Below are 23,915 nucleotides of genomic sequence, written 5' to 3' on the forward strand. Positions count from 1 at the left end.
TAGAGACGGAGTTTCACTGTGGTCTCGATCTCCTGACCTCGTGATCCGCCCACCTCGGCCTCCCAAAGTGCTGGGGTTACAAGTGTGAGCCACCGCGCCTGGCCGAAAATTATTTTCTTTAAGAACGTTGAATATTGGCCCACACTCTCTTCTGGCTTGTAGAGTTTCTGCCGAGAGATGCGCTGTTAGTCTGATGGGCTTCCCTTTGTGGGTAACGCGATGTTTCTCTCTGGCAGCCCTTAACATTTTTTCCTTCATTTCAACTTTGGTGAATCTGACAATTATGTGTCTTGGAGTTGCTCTTCTTGAGGAGTATCTTTGTGGCATTCTCTATATTTCCTGAATTTGAATGTTGGCCTGCCTTGCTAGGTTGGGGAAGTTCTCCTGGGTAATATCCTGAAGTGTGTTTTCCAACTTGGTTCCATTCTCCCTGTCACTTTCAGGTACACCAATCAGACATAGATTTGGTCTTTTCACATCGTCCCATATTTCTTGGAGGCTTTGTTCATTTCTTTTTACTCTTTTTTCTGTAAACTTCTCTTCTCGCTTCATTTCATTCATTTGATCTTCAATCACTGATACCCTTTCTTCCAGTTGCTCAAATCCATTATTGAAGCTTGTGCATTTGTCATGTAGTTCTCGTGCCATGGTTTTCAGCTCCATCAGGTCATTTAAAGACTTCTCTACACTGGTTATTCTAGTACGCATTTGTCTAATCTTTTTTCAAGGTTTTTAGCTTCTTTGCGATGGGTTCAAACTTCCTCCTTTAGCTCAGAGAAGTTTGATCATCTGAAGCCTTCTTCTCTCAACTCGTCAAAGTCATTCTCCATCCAGCTTTGTTCCTTTGCTGGTAATGAGCTGCGTTCCTTTGGAGGGGGATAGGTGCTCTGATTTTTAGAATTTTCAGCTTTTCTTCTCTGTTTTTTTCCCATCTTTGTGATTTTATCTACCTTTGGTCTTTGATGATGGTCACGTACAGATGGGTTTTTGGTGTGGATGTGCTTTCTGTTTGTTAGTTTTCCTTCTAACAGTCAGGACCCTCAGCTGCAGGTCTGTTGGAGTTTGCTGGAGGTCCACTCCAGAACCTGTTTGCCTGGGTATCAGCAGCAGAGGCTGCAGAACAGCGAATGTTGCTGCACAGCATATGTTGCTGCCTGATCATTCCTCTGGAAGCTTTGTCTCAGAGGGGTACCCGGCCGTGTGAGGTGTCAGTCTGCCCCTACTTGGGGGCCTCCCAGTTAGGCTACTCAGGGGTCAGGGGCCTACTCAGGGCTTCACCCACTTGAGGAGGCAATCTGTCCGTTCTCAGATCTCAAACTCCGTGCTGGGAGAACCACTACTCTCTTCAAAGCTGTCAAACAGGGACATTGAAATCTGCAGAGGTTTCTGCTGCCCTTTGTTCGGCTATGCCTTGCCCACAGAGGTGGAGTCTACAGAGGCAGTCTGGCCTCCTTGAGCTGCGGTGGGCTCCACCCAGTTCAGGTTTCCTGGCCGCTTTGTTTACCTACTCAAGCCTCAACAATGGCGGGCGCCCCTCTTCAGCCTCACTGCCGCCTTGCAGTTAGGTCTCAGACTGCTATGCTAGCAATGAGCGAGGCTCCGTGGGTGTGGGACCCTCCGAGCCAGGCGCAGGATATAATATCCTGGTGTGCCGTTTGCTAAGACCCTTGGAAAAGTGCAGTATTAGGGGGAGTGACCCGATTTTCCAGGTGCAGTGTGTCATGGCTTCCCTTGGCTAGGAAAGGGAATTCCCTGACCCCTTGTGCTTCCCAGGTAAGGCGATGCCTCGCCCTGCTTCTGCTCTCTCTCGGTGCGCTGCACCCACTGTCTGACACGCCCCAGTGAGATGAACCCGGTACCTTAGCTGGAAATGCAGAAATCACCCGTTTTCTGCATCGCTCACGCTGGGAGCTGTAGACTGGAGCTGTTCGTATTTGGCCATCTTTCTCCTCTTCTCTTTCTTTGTCTCTCCCTCCCTTTTCTTTTCCTTTACACTTTATTTGCTTGGCACCAAGGCACCTCTCCTGTAGAAGGTGGGTTACTTTTGGTTCAGCCTTACCTGAGAGTTTAACTCTTTTCAATTCTACTTAATGTAGTGAGTCTCTTATTAGACTTTGGTAAGCCCTGAGTTTGAATTCCATGCTTTTCAAATCAGACTCCATAAGAGCTATAGTTTAATTTTGCTTCATTTGCCAAATGCCCAGAGGGTAAAGATAGCTGTTAGTGCTTGGTCTACTTCTTGGTTCTTGGTCTCTTTTAGAATTTAGAATTTGATTCCATGATTTTTTATTATCTTTTCAGTCTTTGATGCTTTTGAGAAGTTTTTAAAATGTTTTATTTAGAATTTTTGGTTACTTTTAGTAGGAGGATTGGTCCAAATAACATACCTCATCATTTTTAGGAATAGAAATTTTCCTTTTAGAAAGTTTCTTTCATGCACAGTGCTGTTAATTTTATGTGTCAACTTGGCTAGGCTGTAGTACCCAGATACTGGGTCAAACACCAGTCTAGATAATGTTGTGAAGGTATTTTCTGGCTGTGATTAACATTTAAATCAGCAGACTTTGAGTAAAGCATATTACTCTCCATAATGTGGGTGGGCCTCATCCAATCAGGTGAAGGCCTTAAGAGAAAAAGATTAGGCTTGTCCAAGGAAGTGGGAATTCTGCTTCCAGACTGCTCTTGGACTTGAGCTACAACATCCACTCTTTCCTGAGTCTCTAGCCTGCTGGTCAGCCCTAAACATTTCAGAGTTGTCAGCCCCCACAATTGTGTAAGCCAGTTCCCTAAAATCTCTCTCTGCGTGTGTGTGTGTAGGTCTGTGTCTATATATATATGTGCATATGAGTCTTTTTCACATATATACATACACCCCCCCATATATATACACACATACCCATCCTATTCTGTTTCTCTGGAGAATGCTTATTAATATAATACTTACCAGAATGGCTAAAATAAAAACAATAGTGATAACAGCAAATGCTGGTGGAAATTTGGAGAAACTGTATTACTTGTACATTGCCAGTGGGAATGGAAAATGGTACAGCCACTCTGGAAAATAATGTGGCAGTTTCCTTTACACTAAAAATGGACTCAATATTCACTCAATCCAACAATTTTACTCTTGGGCATTTGTCTCTAAGAAATGAAAAATTATGGTCACAGAGAAATGTGTACATAAATGTTTATAGCACCTTTATTCATAATAGTCACAAACTGGAAACTACTAAAATGTTATTCAGTGGGTGAGTAGTTAAGTAAATCATACATTCATACCATGAAATACTACTAAACAATAAAAAGGAATGAATTATTGATACATGTAACGATTTGGATGAACCTAAAAAAAAGCTATAGGTTACATGATGTGTGATTCCATTTATGAGCACTCTTGAAATAACAAAATTATGGAGATAGATAACAGATTAGTATTTTCTCAGTTAAGGATGGAGGAAGAGAGTGGGTATGACAACAAAGAAACTGCTTGAAGAAGCTTGTATTGATGCTAGAGTTCTGTATTTTAAATTGAGGTCATAGTTATATGAAGCTATAAATATGATAAACTTGCCAAAAGCATGTATACACACAGACACATGCACACAAATAAGTACATGTGTAACTGGTAAAGTGCTAATAAGCTCCGTGGATTGTACCAAAGTCAGATGCACATTTTTAATATTGTACTCTTGTTATACAAGATGTTAACATTTTCAGGGGTTATTGAGAGAATGGTGTATAGGACTTCACTGTACATTCTTTTGCAACTACCTGTGAATTGATCATTGTTTTATACTGAAAAGTTGAAAAGTTTCTTGCAGCCTGACTCATACATTTTCTGGGTTGAGAAAGATATTTAACTATCTTGGTTTTTAATAAAAGGCAATTTTTCCAGCCTTCGTCTTCCTACTATGTTGAGTTTAAAGATTGCGTGTTACTATTCATATCATCTTTGCAAAAAACTTTATGTCAAGGCAAAGTTTAGGAAGCAGAATGTGTATCCCAGCTTTGGCATGAAGCAACTTGCCTGCAACATCATGAACCCAGCCTTTAGAAGATGGGTCTTTAGGGGAAGAAAATTTAGCCTTTGAGGGTACTCAGCTACCAGAAAAGGCTTCAACCATAGGGAAACAGAATAATACCATTTTTGCTAAGTGTTTTTTTTTTTGTCAACATTAGAGTGGAGTGATGACACAACTGTTATTCAGTGCTGAAATTGGAGGATTATGGGATACAGGTTGTTATATTTTTATGGTAACTATGCTTTTACTTGAAAAACCTAGATAATTTTTTTTTCAGTTAAGACCTTTTTACATTACAGGAAATAAATATTAATATGGAAAACAACTTCAATACTGAGTCATCATCTACCTTTACTCTTCAAAGTTCTTCAGAGACATTGTTTTCTATTCAGCTATTAGATTTCAAAACAAGTTTACTGGAAGCATTAGAAGAATTGCGTATGAGAAGGGTAAGCTCCTTTTTAAAATGCTTTTGTTAAATAAGAAAACTTGATTTTGTTCAGTTTATTGTTTTCTAAAGAATAAAAAGGCTAAAAATCCCTCTTGTTTAGAAATAAAATATACAGTCCAATTAATGAAGTAAAAGAGAATAGGACAGATTAAGTAAATGATCAGGGAGTGGGAAATAAGAATTTGGAAACTAAAGCACAAAATAAAAGAGGAGTTTTCAGATTAAGTGCTTGATAAGTCAGCTAGTATTTATTGAGTCCCTGGGAGTGCACAGCTAGCACCCTCTTTAGACACATGGCTGATGAAAAATAATCGCTCTTGGGGAGATTACGTTTTTGTTAAGGTTATTATATAGATGCCTATGAAATGATTAAATAACGAAACAAGGCAGTATATGATTAAGTGACAAAATAAATGTATGTAGTAAATATTCTGGGTTGAAAGAATCAAATATCTTTATTTTAAAAAGTGATAACTGTGATTTTTTCTTAAAGGATATGTCTAGTATAAAATTGTAAAAGACGAGGCAGGTGGATCACTTGAGGCCAGGAGTTCGAGACCAGCCTGGCCAATGTGGTGAAACCCTGTCTCTACTAAAAATACAAAAAATTGGCTGGATATGGTGGCGCAGGCTTGTAGTCCCAGCTGCTCAGGAGGCTGAGGCACAGGAATTGCTTGAACCCAGGAGGTGGAGGTTGCAAGTGAGCCAAGATCACGCCACTGCACTCCAGCCTGGGTGACGGAGCAAGACTCTGTCTCAAGAAAAAAAAAAAAAAAAAGGAAAAAAAGTTGGTTTCAGCAGGATATCTATATTGTGCAAATCCCCTTAAAAAGCATTTTATTTCTGAGACTTGTATGGGTCTAAATTTTAACTCTATATAGGATAGATTGGAGCTTGGAAGATTCTGGAGAGAAAAAAATAAACCATAAAACTATTGCAATAAGGATATAGAAATGAGTTCACTAGGACATATATATGACCATGAAGATAGAACAGAAGGGACAGAAAGAAGAATCAATAGAATGTACTGACTTTCTGAAAATAATCTATAAATGAGAGAAAAAGATCTGAAACAACATTTTTATTATATTACAGATACTGTTCTAGGATTTTAAAATATTGAAATTTATTGTTATAATAACAAAATTTAAATACCACAGTGTTCATCCTATTTAAAGCTACTTATTATTGTAATAAAAGTCTGTTTTAAGATGAAATTCTGCTAAAAATGGTATTTTGGATAAGTATTATAAAGAACTGTTTTTGTAAAATTAGCTTAAAATGTAATCTTTCCTAGGTGAAACAACTTCTGGTCACTATTTAAAACTTAGTATTCTGTTTTATTATGTTTTAAATTTTATACTTTGGTCTGTTTATATTTCCAACTTAAAAAATATGCTTCCTTTAAAAATTTTCTGAAAAATTTCAGATTAGAAAAGGAATAGTGTTTTTTTTCTTTTATTACCCAAGAAAGCTTCATTTTCAAATTTAGCTTTCAAACTCTGTGCTTGTGCCTTCAACACTTTCACAAGGATTTTCTGCTCCTTGATGAAGAAAGCATGTTTGATCCTGTCATGGACACAATTAGCATACATGGAACCACCATAGGCTCTGCTGACACATTTTTTCAAGATGACCTCATAAGAACTTTAGGTCTCACAGCACAAACTCCTTGAAATCTACTTGGAGGCATGCCACATGGAGATTTTGGTGCTTTCCAACCTTCTTGGTGTAAAGGTAAACAATTCTATTACCAGGGGTTTGGGATAGCCTAGTTTTGTTAGAGGCTGTATTGTAGGAAAGCCCATGATGATACGTCAAATGCTGGACCATTTTGAGTGCCTCTAGATGCCATCCCTGGATGAAGAGGAAAATGTTTTTAATAATCAAATGTAAAAGTATATAATACTAGCAATCAAATTCCTCATTGAAAAGAGAGCTTTCTTAAAAAGGGGAAAAAAATCCCTTATTTTCATTAGAAAAAGACAGTTACTGGTTTTTACATTTACACTGATGGCAGTACTTGACCTGCATTCCTAGATTTCCCCTTCAACATTTTAGTAGGAAAATTTCAAACGTACGTAATAGTTGAAAGAACTTTACAGTGAACACCGATATACCCATTGTGGTAGACAGATCATGGTGGAGGTTGGAGGTTGTGGTGAGCCAAGATTGTGCCATTGCACTCCAGCCTGGGTGACAGAGCGAGACTCTGTCTCAAAAAAAAAGAAAAAAAAAGAGGAGAGAATGAGTCCCTGCTTGGTAATTCAGATAATTCTTCTGGATCTTATCCAAGACCACCAAGGCAATACTTCTATGAGTCTGCAAGAACTACATCGTTACTGGGCTTGTGGTGCCCCCTAGTGCAGATGCGGCTGCAGTGACAAAAAACTTAGATCACAACACTCAGGTCCCTTCAAATACCTGGAAAGCCTTCCCAAGAAGGATAGGTACAAACAAGGCCAGACTGCGAAGACTACAAAAAATACCCCACTCTTCGATGGCCAGACACTGACGAACACTCATAAGCATCAAGACCATCCAGAAAAACATACCTCACCAAACAAACTAATAAGGCACCAGGGACCAGAGAAACAGAGACATGTGAACTTTCAGAGAGGTCAAAATAGCTGTTTTGAGGAAGCTCAAAGAAATTCAGGATAACACAGAGAAGAATTTAGAATTCTGCCAAATAAATTTAATAAAGAGATTGAAAGAATTTAAAAAGAGTCAAGCAGAAATTCTAGAATTGAAAAAATGCAATTGACATACTGAAGAATGCATCAGAGTCTCATAATAGCAGAATTGATCAAGCAGAAGAAAGAATTAGTGAGCTTGAAGACAGGCTGTTTGAAAATATACAAAGGAGACAAAAAAGAAACACACCTATGAAATCGAGAAAATAGCCTCAAAAGGGGCAAATCTAAGCGTTTTTGGCCTTAAAGAGGACGTAGAGAGAGAGATGAGTAGAAAGTTTATTCAATGGGATAATAACAGAGAACTTCCCAAACCTTTAGAAAAATATCAATATTCAAATACAAGAAGGTTATAGAAAACCATGCAGATGTAACCCAAAGACGACTACCTTGAGGCATTCAATAATCACACTCGTAAAGGTCAAGAATAAAGAAAGATTCCTAAAAGCATCAAGATAAAAGAAACAAATAACATACAGTGGAGTTCCAGTACATCTGGCATCAGACTTTTCAGTGGAAACCTTACAGGCCTGGACTTATTTAAAGTGCTGAAGGAAAAAAGCTTTTACCCTAGAATGGTATGTACAGTGAAAATATCCTTCAAACATGAAGGAGAAATAAAGACTTACCCAGATAAACAAAAGCTGAGGGATTTCATTAACACCAGACCTGTCCTACAAGAAATGCTAAAGAGAAATCTTCAGTCCAAAAGAAAAGGATGTTAATCAGCGATAAGAAATCATCTGAAGATACAAAACTCACTGATAATAGTAGGTACACAGAAAAACACAGAATATTATAACACTGTAAATGTGATGTGTAAACTACTTATATCTTAAGTAGAAAGATGAAAAGATGAACCAATTAAAAGTAATAACTACAACAGCTTTTCAAGACATAGACAGTACAATAAGATATGAATGGAAACAACAAAAATGTAAAAAGTGAGGAGACAAAGTTAAATTATTGAATTTTAATAAGTTTTCTTTTTGCTTGTTTGGTAATTAGCTTGTTTATGCAATCAGTATTAATTTATCACTTTAAAATAATGGGTTAAAGATAGTATTTGCATGCCTAATGGTAACCTCAAATCGAAAACCATACAAGAGATGCACAAAAATAAAAAGCAAGGAATTAAAAAATACCACCAGAGAAAAATCACCTTCACTGAAAGAAAGACAGGAAGGAAGAAAAAAGGAAAACCACAAAACAACCAGAAAAAAAAATAACAAAATGACGAGAGATAGTCCTCACTTATCAATAATAACATTGAATGTAAATGGACTAAATTCTCCAATAAGAACATGTAGGGTGGGTCGCTTCCAAGATGGCTGAATAGGAACAGCTTTGGTCTATAGCTCCCAGGGAGATTGATGCAGAAGACGGGTGATTTCTGCATTTCCAACTGAGGTACCTGGTTTGTCTCGCTGGCACTGGTTGGACAGTGGGTGCAGCCCACGGAGGGCGAGCTGAAGCAGGGTGGAGTGTCGCCTCACCTGGGAAGTGCAAGAGATCAGGGGATTTCCCTTTCCTAGCCAAGGGAAGATGTGACTGTACCTGGAGGAGCGGTACACTCCTGTGCAAATACTGCGCTTTTCCCACGGTCTTCGCAACTGGCTGACCAGGAGATTCCCTCCTGTGTCTGTCTCGGAAGGTCCAACGCCCATGGAGCATTGCTTGCTTGCTTGCTAGCGCAGCAGTATGAGATCGACCTGGGATGCTGAAATTTGGCAGGGGGAGGGGCATCTGCCATTGCTGAGGCTTGAGTAGGCGGTTCTGTGCTCACAGTGTAAACAAAGCAGCAAGGAAGCTCGAACTGGGTGGAGCCCACTGCAGCTCAGCAAGGCCTGCTGCCTCTCTAGATTCCACCTCTGGTGCAGGGCATATCTGAACAAAAGGCAGCAGATAGCTTCTCCAGACTTAAACATCCCTGCCTGACAGCTCTGAAGACAGCATTGGTTCCACCAGCATGGCGCTCAAGCTCTGATGACAGACAGACTGCCTCCTCAAATGGGTCCCTGACCCCCTTTAGCCTGACTGGGAGATGCCCCAGTAGGGACTAACAGACACCTCATATAGGTGGGTGCCCCTCCCTCTGGGACGAAGCTTCTAGAGGAAGGATCAGAAAGCAATATTTGCTGTTCTGCAGCCTCCGCTGGTGATACCCAGGCAAACAGCGTCTGGAGTGGACCTCCAGCAAACTCCAACAGACCTGCAGCTGAGGGGACGGTCTGTTAGAAGGAAAACTAACAAACAGAAAGGAATAGCATCAACATCAACAAAAAGGACATTCACACCAAAACACCATCTGTGGGTCACCAACATCAAAGACCAAAGGTAGATAAAACCACAAAGATGGGGAGAAACCAGAGCAGAAAGGCTGAGAATTCCAAAAACCAGAATGCCTCTTCTCCTCCAAAGGAACACCACTCCTCACCAGCAAGGGAACAAAACTGGACAGAGAATGAGTTTGACAAGTTGACAGAAGTAGGCTTCAGAAGGCCGGTCATAACAAACTTCTCCGAGCTAAAGGAGCATGTTCTGACCCATTGCAAGGAAGCAAAAATCCTTGAAAAGTTAGACAAATGGCTAACTAGAATAAACAGTGTAGAGAATAGCTTAAGTGACCTGATGGAGCTGAAAACTACAGTATGAGAACTTTGTGAAGCATACACAAGCTTGAGTAGCCAATTTGATCAAGCTGAAGAAAGGATATCAGTGATTGAAGATCAAATTAACAAAATAAAGTGAGAAAAGATTACAGAAAAAAGAATGAAAAGAAACAAACAAAGCCTCCAAGAAATATGGGACTATGTGAAAAGACCAAATCTACATTTGATTGGTGTACCTGAAAGTGACGAGAAGAATGGAAACAAGTTAGAAAACACTCTTCAGGATATTATCCAGGAGAACTTCCCCACCTAGCAAGGCAGGCCAACATTCAAATTCAGAAAATACAGAGAACACCACAAAGATACTCCTTGAGAAGAGCAACCCCAAGACAGATAATTGTCAAATTCACCAAGGTTGAAATGAAGGAAAAAATGTTAAGGGCAGCCAGATAGAAAGGTTGGGTTACCCACAAAGGGAAGCCCATCAGGCTAACAGCAGATCTCTCAGCAGAAACTCTACAAGCCAAAAGAGAGTGGGGGCCAATATTCAACATTCTTAAAGAAAATAATTTTCAACCCAGAATTTCATATCCAGCCAAACTAAGCTTCATAAGTGAAGGAGAAATAAAATCCTTTACAGACAAGCAAATGCTGAGAGATTTTGTCACCACCAGGCCTGCCTTACAAGAGCTCCTGAAGGAAGCACTAAACATAGAAAGGAACAACCAGTACTAGTCCCTGCAAAAACATGCCAAATTGTAAAGACCATCAATGCTACAAAGAAACGACATCAATTAATGGGCAACGTAACCAGCTAGCATTATAATGACAGAATCAAATTCACATATAACTGCATTAACCTTAACTGTAAATGGGCTAAATGCCCAAACTAAAAGACACAGACTGGCAAACTGGATAAAGAGTCAAGACCCATCAGTGTGTTGTGTTCAAGAGACCCACCTCATGTGCAGAGACACACAAAGGCTCAAAATAAAGGGATGGAGGAAGATATACCAAGCAAATGGAAAGCAAAAAAAAAAAAAAAAAAAAAAAGCAGGGGTTGCAATCCTGGACTTTAAACCAACAAAGATCAGAAGAGACAAAGAAGGCCATTACATAATGGTAAAGGGATCAATTCAACAAGAAGAGCTAACTATCCTAAATATATATGCACCCAATACAGGAACACCTGGATTCATAAACCAAGTTCTTAGAGACCTACAAAGAGACTTAGACTCCCACACAATAATAGTGGGAGACTTTAACACCCCAATGTCAATATTAGATCAATGAGGTAGAAAATTGACAAGGATATCCAGGACTTGAACTCAGCTCTGCACCAAGCAGACCTAATAGATATCTACAGAACTCTCCACCCCAAATCAACAGAATATACATTCTTCTTGGCACCACATCACACTTATTCTAAAATTGACCACATAATTGGAAGTAAAACACCCTCAGAAAATGTAAAAGAATAATCACAACAAGCTGTCTCTCAGACCACAGTGCAATCAAATTAGAACTCAGGATTAAGAAACTCACTCAAAACCGCACAACTACGTGGAAACTGAACAACCTGCTCCTGAATGACTACTGGGTCCATAACGAAATGAAGGCAGAAATAAAGATGTTCTTTGAAACCAATGAGAGCAAAGACACAATGTACCAGAATCTCTGGGACACATTTAAAGCAGTGTATAGAGGGAAATTTATAGCACTAAATGCCCACAAGGGAAAGCAGGAAAGATCTAAAATTGACACCCTAACATCACAATTAAAAGAACTAGAGAAGCAAGAGCAAAAAAAATTCAAAATCTAGCAGAAGACAAGAAATAACTAAGATCAGAGCAGAACTGAAGGAGATAGAGATACAAAAAACCCTTCAAAAAATTAATGAATCCAGGAGCTGGTTTTTTGAAAAGATCAACAAAGTAGATAGACTGGTAGCAAGACTAATAAAGAAGAAAAGAGAGAAGAATCAAATAGTTGCAATAAAAAATGACAAAGGGGATATCACGACTGATCCCATAGAAATACAAACTACCGTCAGAGAATACTACAAACACCTCTACGCAAATAAACTAGAAAATCTAGAAGAAATGGATAAATTCCTGGACACATACACCCTCCCAAGACTAAACCAGAAAGAAGTTGAATCTCTGAATAGACTAATAACAGATTCTGAAATTAAGGCAATAATTAATAGCCTACCAACCAAAGAAAGTCCAGGACCAGATGGATTCACAGCCGAATTCTACCAGAGGTACAAGGAGGAGCTGGTACCATTCCTTCTGAAACTATTCCGATCAATAGGAAAAGAAGGAATCCTCCCTAACTCATTTTATGAGGCCAGCATCATCCTGATACCAAAGCCTGGCAGAAACACAATAAAAAGAATTTTAGGCTAATATCCCTGATGAGCATCGATGGGAAAATCCTCAATAAAATACTGGCAAACCAAATCCAGCAGCACATCAAAAAGCTTATCTACCACGATCAAGTTGGCTTCATCCCTGGGACACAAGGCTGGTTCAACATATGCAAATCAATAAATGTAATCTATCACATAAACAGAACCAATGACATAAACCACATGATTATCTCAATAGATGCAGAAAAGGCCTTTGACAAAATTCAACAGCCTTTCATGCTAAACACTCTCAATAAACTAGGTATTGATGGAATATATCTCAAAATAATTAGAGCTATTTATGACAAACCCACAGCCAATATCATACTGAATGGGCAAAGACTGGAAGCATTCCCTTTGAAAACTGGCACAAGACAAGGATGCCCTCTCTCACCACTCCTATTCAACATAGTGTTGGAAGTTCTAGCCAGGGCAATCAGGCAAGAGAAAGCAATAAAGGGTATTCAAATAGGAAGAGAGGAAGTCAAATTGTCTCTGTTTGCAGATGACATGATTGTATATTTAGAAAACCCCATCGTCTCAGCCCAAAATCTCCTTAAGCTGATAAGCAACTTCAGCAAAGTCTCAGGATACCAAATCAATGTGCAAAAATCACAAGCATTCCTATACACCAATAACAGACAGAGAGCCAAAATCATGAGTGAACTCCCATTCACAATTACTACAAAGAGAATAAAATACCTAGGAATCCAACTTACAAGGGATGTGAAGGATCTCTTCAAGGAGAACTACAAACCACTGCTCAAGGAAATAAGAGAGGACACAAACAAATGGAAAAACACTCTATACACTGCTTTAAATGTGTCCCAGAGATTCTGGTACGTTGTGTCTTTGTTCTCATTTGTTTCAAACAACATCTTTATTTCTGCCTTCATTTCGTTATTTACCCAGTAGTCATTCAGGAGCAGGTTGTTCAGTTTCCATGTAGTTGTGTGGTTTTGAGTGAGTTTCTTAATCCTGAGTTCTAATTTGATTGCACTGTCGTCTGAGAGACATTTTGTTGTGATTTCTATTCTTTTACATGCTCATGGATAGGAAGAATCAATATTGTGAAAATGGCCTTACTGCCAAAAGTAAGTTATAGATTCAATGCTGTCCCCATCAAGCTACCACTGACTTTTTCACAGAATTGGAAAAAACTACTTTAAAGTCCATATGGAACCAGAAAAGAGCCTGCATTGACAAGACAATCCTGGGCAAGAAGAACAAAGCTGGAGGCATCACGCTACCTGACTTCAAACTATACTACAAGGCTACAGTAACCAAAACAGCATGGTACTGGTACCAAAACAGAGATATAGACAAATGGAACAGAATGGAGGCCTCAGAAATAACACCACACATCTACCACCATCTGATCTTTGACAAACCTGACACACACAAGCAATGGGGAAAAGATTATTTAATAAATAGTGTTGAGAAAGCTGGCTAGCCATATGCAGAAAACTGAAACTGGACCCCTTCCTTACACCTTATACAAAAATCAACTCAAGATGGATCAAAGACTTAAATGTAAGACCTAGGACCATAAAAATCCTGGAAGAAAACCTGGGCAATACCATCCAGGACATAGGCATGGGCAAAGACTTTATGTCTAAAACACCAAAAGCAATGGCAACAAAAGTCGAAATTGACAAATGGGATCTAATTAAACTAAAGAGCTTCTGCACAGCAAAAGAAAGTATCATCAGAGTGAACAGGCAACCTACAGAATGGGAGAAAATTTTTGCAATCTATCCATCTGACAAAGGGCTAATATCCAGAATCTACAAAGAACTTAAATTATTTACAAGAAAAAAGCAAACAACCCCATCAAAAAATGAGCAAAGGTTGTGAACAGACACTTCTCAAAAGAAGACATTTATGCAACCAAGAGACCTATGAAAAAATGCTCATCATCACTGGTCATTAGAGAACTGCAAATCAAAGCCACAATGAGATACCATCTCATGCCAGTTAGAATGGTGATCATTAGAAAGTCAGAAAACAGCTGATGGTGGAGAGGTTGTAGAGAAATAGGGATGCTTTCACATTGTTGGTGGGAGTGTAAATTAGTTCAACCATTGTGGAAGACAGTATGGTGATTCCTCAAGGATCTAGAACTAGAAATACCATTTGACCCAGCCATGCCATTACTGGGCATATACCCAAAGGATTATAAATCATGCTGCTATAAAGACACATGCACACATATGTTTACTGCAGCACTATTCTCAATAGCAAAGACTTGGAACCAACCCAAATGTCCATCATTGATAGACTGGATTAAGAAAATGTGACACATGTACACCATGGAATACTATGCAGCCATAAAAAGGATGAGTTCATGTCCTTTGTAGGGACATGGATGAAGCTGGAAACCATCATTCTCAGCAAACTATCACAAGATCAGAAAACCAAACACCACGTTCTTACTCAGAAGTGGGAGTAGAACAATGAGAACACGTGGACACAGGGAGGGGAACACCACACACAGGGGCCTGTGAGGGGGTGGGTGACTAGGGGAGGAATAGCATTAGGAGAAATACCTAATGTAGGTGACAGGTTGATGGGTGCAGGAAACCACCATGGCATGTGTATACCTATGTAACAGAACTGCATATTCTGCACATGTAACCTAGAATTTAAAGTATATATAAATATATATATTATATATAAATACATAAAGAACATGTAGAATGGCTGAATAGATTAAAAAAAGAGACTCAACAATCTGTTACCTACAAGAGACACACTTCACCTATAAAGTCACACATAGACTAAAAATAAAGGGATGAAAAAGATATTCCATGCAAATGGAAACCAAAAAAGAGCAGGAGTAGCTATACTTATATCAGACAAAATAGTTTTTGTTTCACAAAACTATCACAAGATCAGAAAACCAAACACCACATGTTCTCACTCATAAGTGGGAGTAGAACAATGAGAACACATGGACACAGAGAGGGGAACATCACACACAGGGGCCTGTGGGGGGTGGGTGGAATTTTATCAACCGTTTAAAGAAGAACTAATACCGATTCTACTCAAACTGTTCCAAAAAAAAGTAGAGGCAGAAGGAATACCTCCATACTCATTCTACAAGGCCAGTATTACTCTGATACCAAACCAGACAAAGACACATTACAAAAAAAAAAAGAAAGGAAAAGAAAACTACAGACCAATATCTCTGATGAACATTTACAAAAATTCTCAACAAAATACTAGCAAACAGAATTCAACAACACATTAAAAGGATCATTTATCATGACCAAGTGGGATTTATCACAGGGATCCAAGGATGTTTCCACATATGCAAATCAATGTGATATAGCATATCAACAGAATGAAGGACAAACATATAATTATTCCAATTTATTCTCAGAAAACATTTGATAAAATTCAATGTCCCTTCATAATTAAAATCCCTCAAAAACTGGTTATAAAAGGAGCATACCTCAATACAATAAAAGCCATATATGATAGACCCAGAGCTAGTATTATACTGAATGGGAAGAAACTGAAACCTTTTCCTCTAAAATCTGGAACATGACAAGGATGCCCACTGTTATTCAACATAGTACTGGAAGCCCTAGCTAGAGCAATCAGACAAGAATAAATAAAGGGCATCCAAATTGGAAAGGATGAATTCAAATTATCCTTGTTTGCAGACGATATGATCTTCTATTTGGAAAAACCTAAAGATTCCACCAAAAACTATTAGAATTGATAAACATATTCAGTAAAGTTGCAGAATACAAAATCATCATACAAAAACCAGTAGCATTTCTATATGCCAACAGCAAGCAATCTGAAAAAGAAGTCAAGAAAGTAATCTGATTTACAATAGCTACAAATAAAATTAAATATCTAAGGAATAACAGTCAAAGAATTGAATGCTCTCTACAATGAAAACTATAAAACATTGGTGAAAGAGATGGAAGAGAACACAAAAAATAATGGAAAGATATTCCATGTTCATGGTTTGGAAGAATCAATATTGTTAAAATGCCCATAATACCCACAGCAATCTACAAATTTAATGCAATGCCAATGAAAATATTAATGGCATTCTTCAGAGAAATAGAAAAAAAAATTCTAAAATTTATATGGAACCACAAAAGACCCAGAATAGCCAAAGCTATCCTGAGCAAAAAGAACAGAACTGCAGGAATCACATTGCCTGATTTCAAATTATACTGCAGAACTATAGTAACCAAAACAGCATGGTACTGGCATTAAAAACAAACACATAGACCAATGCAACAGAATAGAGAACCCACAAACAAAGTCACACACCTATGGTGAACTCATTTTCAACAAAGGTGCCAAGAACATACATTGAGGAATGACTGTTCAATAAATGGTGCTGGAAAACCTGGATATACATGTGCAGAAGAATGAAAGTAGAGCACTGTCTCTTTCCATATACAAAAACAAAACCAAAATGGACTAAAGACTTAAATCTAAAGCCTCAAGCTATGAAATTACTAAAAGAAAATATTGGAGGAAACTCTCCAGGACATTGGACTGGGCAAAGATTTCTTGAGTAATACCCCACAAGCACAGGAACCAAAGCAAAAATGAACAAATGGGATCACATCAAGCTAAAAAGCTTCTGCACAGCAAAAGAAACAATCAACAAAGTGAAGACACAACTCACAGAAAGGGAGAAAATATTTGCAAACGATCAATCTGACAAGGGATTAATAACCAAAATACATAAAGAGCTCAAACATCTATATAGGAAAAAAATCTAACAATCCAATTTAAAAATGGGCAAAAGATCTGAATAAATATTTCTCGAAAGAAGACATACAAATGGCACACAGGTATATGAAAAAGTGTTCATCACTGATCATCAGAGAAATGCAAATCAAAACTACAATGAGATACCATCTCACCCCAGTTAAAGTGGTTTTTATCCAAAAGACAGTCAATAACAAATGCTGTTGAGGATATGCAGAAAAGGGAACCCTCATACACTGTTGGTGGGAATGTAAATTAGTATAACCCCTACGGAGAACAATTTGCAGGTTTCTTAAAAAACTGAAAATAGAGCTACCATATGATCCAGCAATCCCACCACTAGGTATATACCCAAAGGAAAGGAAATCAGCATATCAAAGAGATATCTGTACTCCCATGTTTATTGTAGCACTATTCACGGTAACCAAGATTTTGAAGCAACCTAAGTGTCTGTAAATAGATGAATGGATAATGAAAATGTGGTACATATACACAGTGTATATGAATATACAATTCAGCCATAAAGAAGAATGAGATCTTATTACTTGCAACAACATGGATGGAACTGGAGGTCATTATGTTAAGTGAAATAAGCCAGGCACAGAAAGATGAACTTTGCATGTCTTCACTTATTCGTGGGAGGTAAAAATTAAAACAGTTAAACTCATGGAGATAGAGAGTAGAATGATGGTTACTAGAGGCTGGGAAGGGTAGCGGGAGTGGGGTTAGGGGTGACCTGGGGATGGTTCATGGGTACAAAAAAAATAGACTGAAAAAGATCTAGTAACTGATAGCACAACAAGGTGACTATAGTCTAATAATTTTGTTATACATTTAAAGATAACTGAGTATTAATTGGATTATTTGTAACATAAAGGATAAATGCTTGAGGTGATGGATGCCTCATTTACCCTGATGTGATTTTTTTTTGAGACACAGTCTTGCTCTGTTGCCCAGGCTGGAGTGCAATGGCACGATCTTGGCTCCGGGCAACCTCTGCCTCCTAGATTCAAGTGATTCTCGTGCCTCAGCCTCCTGAATAGCTGGGATAACAGGCATGTGCCACCATGCCCTCCCGAGCTAATTTTTGTATTTTTAGTAGAGATGGGGTTTTACCATGTTGTCCAGGCTGGTCTTGACCTGGTCTCAAGTGGTCCATCCACCTCCGCCTCCCAAAGTGCTGGGATTACAGGTGTGAGCCACCATGCCAGGCCCTGATGTGGCTTTTATATAATGTATCCCTGTGTCAAAATATCCCATGGACCATGTATATATATATGTACACACACACACCTACTATGTACCCACAGATATTAAAAATAAAGGATGTTTTAAAAGTTTAAAAAATCATGAAATTTTGGGGAGGTTTAATGTGCAGAATTAGATGATTGAATCAAATATGAAGAATATTTTGTTGCTATTAAAAAAATAAAGAGCCAGGTGAAATGGGAGCACACCTGCAGTCCCAGCTACTAGGGAGGCTGAGGTGGGAAGAGTTGAGTCCAGCCTGGGGAATATATGTATATATATATATATGTATATGTGTATATATATAGGTGTATATATATGTATATGTGTATATATATATGTATATATATATATGTATATGTGTATATATGTATATGTATATGTGTATATATATATGTATATGTGTATATATATGTATATGTGTATATATGTATATATATGTGTGTGTATATATATATATATATATATATATATGTGAGAACATGTGGTGTTTGGTTTTTTGTCCTTGTGATAGTTTGCTGAGAATGATGGTTTCCACCTTCATCCATGTCCCTACAAAGGACATGAACTCATCCTTTCTTATGGCTGCATAGTATTCCATGGTGTATATGTGCCGCATTTTCTTAATCCAGTCTATCACTGATGGACATCTGGGTTGGTTCCAAGTCTTTGCTTTTGTGAACAGTGCTGCAATAAACATACGTGTGTGCATGTGTCTTTATAGTAGCATGATTTGTAATCCTTTGGGTATATACCCAGTAATGGGATGGCTGGGTCAAATGGTATTTCTAGTTCTAGATCCTTGAGGAATGGCCACACTGTCTTCAATGTCTTCCACAATGGTTGAACTAGTTTACCATCCCACCAACAGTGTAAAAGTGTTCCTATTTCTCCACATCCTCTCCAGCACCTGTTGTTTCCTGACTTTTTAACGATCGCCATTCTAACTGGTGTGAGATGGTATCTCATTGTGGTTTTGATTTGCATTTCTCTGATGGCCAGTGATGACGAGCATTTTTTCATGTGTCTGTTGGCTGCATGAATGTCTTCTTTTGAGAAGTGTGCGTTCATATCCTTCACCTACTTTTTGATGGGGTTGTTTGTTCTTTTCTTGTAAATTTGTTTGAGTTCTTTGTAGATTCTGGATATTAGCCCTTTGTCAGACGAATAGATTGCAAAATTTTTCTCCCATTCTGTAGGTTGCCTGTTCACTCTGATGGTAGTTTCTTTTGCTGTGCAGAAGCTCTTTAGTTTAATTAGATCCCATTTGTCAATCTTGACTTTTGTTGCCATTGCTTTTGGTGTTTTAGACATGAAGTCCTTGCCCAGGCCTATGTCCTGAATGGTTTTGCCTAGGTTTTTTTTCTAGGGTTTTTATGGTGTTAGGTCTAACATGTAAGTCTTTAATCCATCTTGAATTAATTTTTGTATAAGGTGTAAGGAAGGGATCCAGTTTCAGCTTTCTACATATGTCTAGCCAGTTTTCCCAGCACCATTTATTAAATAGAGACTCCTTTCCCCATTTCTTGTTTTTGTCAGGTTTGTCAAAGATCAGATGGCTGTAGATGTGTGGTATTATTTCTGAGGGCTCTGTTCTGTTCCATTGGTCTATATCTCTGTTTTGGTACCAGTACCATGCTGTTTTGGTTACTGTAGCCTTGTAGTATGGTTTGAAGTCAGGTAGCGTGATGCCTCCAGCTTTGTTCTTTTGGCTTAGAATTGTCTTGTCAATGCAGGCTCTTTTTTGGTTCCATATGAAGTTTAAAGTAGTTTTTTCCAATTCTGTGAATAAAGTCATTGGTAGCTTGATAGAGATGGCATTGAATCTATAAATTACCTTAGGCAGTATGGCCATTTTCATGATATTGATTCTTCCTATCCATGAGCATGGAATGTTCTTCCATTTGTGTCCTCTTTTATTTCATTGAGCTGTGGTTTGTAGTTCTCCTTGAAGAGGTCCTTCACATCCCTTGTAAGTTGGATTCCTAGGTATTTTATTCTCTTTGAAGCCGTTATGATTGGGAGTTCACTCATGATTTGGCTCTCTGTTTGTCTGTTATTGGTGTATAAGAATGCTTGTGATTTTTGCACATTGATTTTGTATCCTGAGACTTTGCTGAAGTTGCTTATCAGCTTAAGGAGATTTTGGGCTGAGACGATGGGGTTTTCTAAATATACAATCATGTCATCTGCAAACAGGGACAATTTGACTTCCTCTTTTCCTAATTGAATACCCTTTATTTCCTTCTCCTGCCTGGTTGCCCTGGCCAGAACTTCCAACACTATGTTGAATAGGAGTGGTGAGAGAGGGCATCCCCATCTTGTGCTGGTTTTCAAAGGGAATGCTTCCAGTTTTTGCCCATTCAGTATGATATTGGCTGTGGGTTTGTCATAGATAGCTCTTATTATTTTGAGATATGTCCCATCAATACCGAATTTATTGAGAGTTTTTAGCATGAAGTGTGGTTGAATTTTGTCAAAGGCCTTTTCTGCATCTAGTGAGATAATCATGTGGTTTTTGTCTTTGGTTCTGTTTATATGCTGGATTATGTTTATTGATTTGTGTATGTTGAACCAGCCTTGCATCCCAGGGATGAAGCCCACTTGATCATGGTGGATAAGCTTTTTGATGTGCTGCTAGATTCGGTTTGCTAGTATTTTATTGAGGATTTTTGCATCGATGTTCATCAGGGATATTGGCCTAAAATTCTCTCTTTTTGTTTTGTCTCTGCCAGGCTTTGATATCAGGATGATGTTGGCCTCATAAAATGAGTTAGGGATGATTCCCTCTTTTTCTATTGATTGGAATAGTTTCAGAAGGAATGGTACCAGCTCCTCTTTGTACCTCTGGTAGAATTCGGGTGTGAATCCATCAGGTCCTGGACTTTTTTTGGTTGGTAAGCTCTTAATTATTGCTGCAATTTCAGAGCCTGTTATTGGTCTATTCAGTGATTCAACTTCTTCCTCGTTTAGTCTTGGGAGGGTGTATGCGTCCAGGAATTTATCCATTTCTTTTAGATTTTCTAGTTTATTTGTGTAGAGATGTTTATAGTATTCTCTGATGGTAGTTTGTATTTCTGTGGGATCAGTGTGATTTCTCCTTTATCATTTTTTATTGCATCTATTTGATTCTTCTTTCTTTTTTTCTTTATTAGTCTTGCTAGCAGTTTATCAATTTTGTTGATCTTTTCAAAAAACCAGCTCCTGGATTCATTGATTTTTTTTTTTTTTTTTTTGAGATGGAGTCTCGCTCTGTCTCCCAGGCTGGAGTGCAGTGGCGCAATCTTGGCTCACTGCAAGCTCTGCCTCCCGGGTTCACGCCATTCTCCTGCCTCAGCCTCTTCGAGTAGCTGGGACTACAGGCGCCCGCCAGCACGCCTGGCTAATTTTTTGTATTTTTAGTAGAGACAGGGTTTCACCGTGGTCTCGATCTCCTGACCTCGTGATCTGCCCGCCTCAGCCTCCCAAAGTGCTGGGATTACAAGCATGAGCCACTGCACCCGGCTCATTGATTTTTTTGAAGGGTTTTTTGTTTCTCTGTCTCCTTCAGTTCTGCTCTGATCTTAATTATTTCTTGCCTTCTGCTACCTTTTGAATGTGTTTGCTCTTGCTTCTCTAGTTCTTTCAATTGTGATGTTAGGGTGTCAATTTTAGATCTTTCCTGCTTTCTCTTGTGGGCATTTAGTGCTATAAATTTCCCTCTACACGCTGCTTTAAATGTGTCCCAGAGATTCTGGTATGTTGTGTCTTTGTTCTCATTGGTTTGAAAGAACATCTTTATTTCTGCCTTCATTTCGTTATGTACCCAGTAGTCATTCAGGAGCAGGTTGTTCAGTTTCCATGTAGTTGAGTGGTTTTGAGTGAGTTTCTTAATCCTGAGTTCTAGTTTGATTGTACTGTGGCCTGAGAGACAGTTTGTTATAATTTTTGTTCTTTTACAGTTGCTGAGGAGTGCTTTACTTCGAACTATGTGGTCAGTTTTGGAATAAGTGTCATGTGGTGTCGAGAAGAATGTATATTCTGTTGATTTGGGGTGGAGAGTTCTGTAGATGTCTCTTAGGTCCACTTGGTGCAGAGCTGAGTTCAATTCCTGGATATCCTTTTTAACTTTCTGTCCTGTTGATCTGTCTAATGTTGACAGTGGGGTGTTAAAGTCTCCTATTATTATTGTGTGGGAGTTTAAATCTCTTTGTAGGTCTCTAAGGACCTGCTTTATGAATCTGGGTGCTCCTGTATTGGGTGCATATATATTTAGGATAGTTAGCTCTTCTTGTTGAATTGATCCCTTTACCATTATGTAATGGCCTTCTTTGTCCCTTTTTATCTTTGTTGGTTTAAAGTCTGTTTTATCAGAGACTAGGATTGCAACCCCTGCCTTTTTTTGTTTTCCTTTTGCTTGGTAGATCTTCCTCCATCCCTTTATTTTGAGCCTATGTGTGTCTCTGCATGTGAGATGGGTCTCCTGAATACTGCACACTGATGGGTCTTGACTCTTTATCCAATTTGCCAGTCTGTGTCTTTTAATTGGAGCATTTAGCCCATTTACATTTAAGGTTAATATTGTTATGTGTCAATTTGATCCTGTCATTATGATGTTAGCTGGTTATTTTGCTTGTTAGTTGATGCAGTTTCTTCCTAGCCTCGATGGTCTTTACATTTTAACATGTTTTTGCAGTGGCCGGTACTGGTTGTTCCTTTCCATGTTTAGTGCTTCTTTCAGGAGCTCCTGTAGGGCAGGCCTGGTGGTGACAAAATCTCTCAGCATTTGCTTGTCTATAAAGGATTTTATTTCTCCTTCACTTATGAAGCTTAGTTTGGCTGGATATGAAACTTTGGGTTGAATATTCTTTTCTTTAAGAATGTTGAATATTGGCCCCCACTCTCTTCTGGCTTGTAGAGTTTCTGCCAAGAGATCTGCTGTTAGTCTGATGGGCTTCCCTTTGTGGGTAACCTGACGTTTCTCTCTGGCAGCCCTTAACATTTTTTCCTTCATCTCAACTTTGGTGAATCTGACAATTACGTGTCTTGGAGTTGCTCTTCTCGAAGAGTATCTTGGTGGCATTCTCTGTATTTCCTGAATTTGAATGTTGGCCTGCCTTGCTAGGTTGGGGAAGTTCTCCTGGGTAATATCCTGAAGTGTGTTTTCCAACTTGGTTCCATTCTCCCCATCACTTTCAGGTACACCAATCAGACGTAGATTTGGTCTTTTCACATAGTCCCATATTTCTTGGAGGTTTTGCTCGTTTCTTTTTACTCTTTTTTCTCTAAACTTCTCTTCTCACTTCATTTCATTCATTTGATCTTCAATCACTGACACCCTTTCCTTCAGTTGATCAAATCAGCTACTGAAGCTTGCGCATTTGTCACGTAGTTCTTGTGCCATGGTTTTCTGCTCCATCAGGTCATTTAAGGTCTTCTCTGTGCTGTCTATTCTAGTTAGCCATTCGTCCAATCTTTTTTCAAGGTTTTTAGCTTCTTTGTGATGGGTTCGAACATGCTCCTTTAGCTCGGAGAAGTTTGTTATTACTGGTCTTCTGAAGCCTTCTTCTCTCAACTCATCAAAGTCATTCTCCATCCAGCTGTGTTCCTTTGCTGGTGAGGAGCTGTGTTCCTTTGCAGGAGAAGAGGCACTCTTATTTTTAGAATTTTCAGCTTTTCTGCTCTGGTATCTCCCCATCTTTGTGGTTTTTTCTACCTTTGGTCTTTGATGATGGTGACGTACAG

The 23,915-nt window shown here is 38.7% G+C and overlaps 1 protein-coding gene and 1 pseudogene across 2 annotated transcripts in view; one reads left to right on the forward strand and one right to left on the reverse strand.

The window, feature by feature from the left end:
* CCDC73 (coiled-coil domain containing 73) overlaps positions 1-23,915 on the forward strand; it is a 183,270-nt gene that overhangs the window by 29,728 nt on the left and 129,627 nt on the right. The window contains exon 2 of one of the 2 annotated variants that reach the window (XM_055282001.2): positions 4,322-4,471. In XM_055282001.2, the coding sequence (XP_055137976.2) occupies positions 4,337-4,471 (135 nt within the window). In that variant the 5' untranslated portion in view covers positions 4,322-4,336. Of the gene's footprint in view, positions 1-4,319; positions 4,472-23,915 lie in introns of those variants that run through there. The other variant, XM_055282000.2, reaches the window with a different exon arrangement.
* LOC129484091 (large ribosomal subunit protein eL34-like) lies at positions 4,634-6,306 on the reverse strand (annotated as a pseudogene).

Source organism: Symphalangus syndactylus, chromosome 6 (assembly GCF_028878055.3).
Source record: "Symphalangus syndactylus isolate Jambi chromosome 6, NHGRI_mSymSyn1-v2.1_pri, whole genome shotgun sequence".
In the NCBI taxonomy this organism is placed as follows: Eukaryota; Metazoa; Chordata; class Mammalia; order Primates; family Hylobatidae; genus Symphalangus; species Symphalangus syndactylus.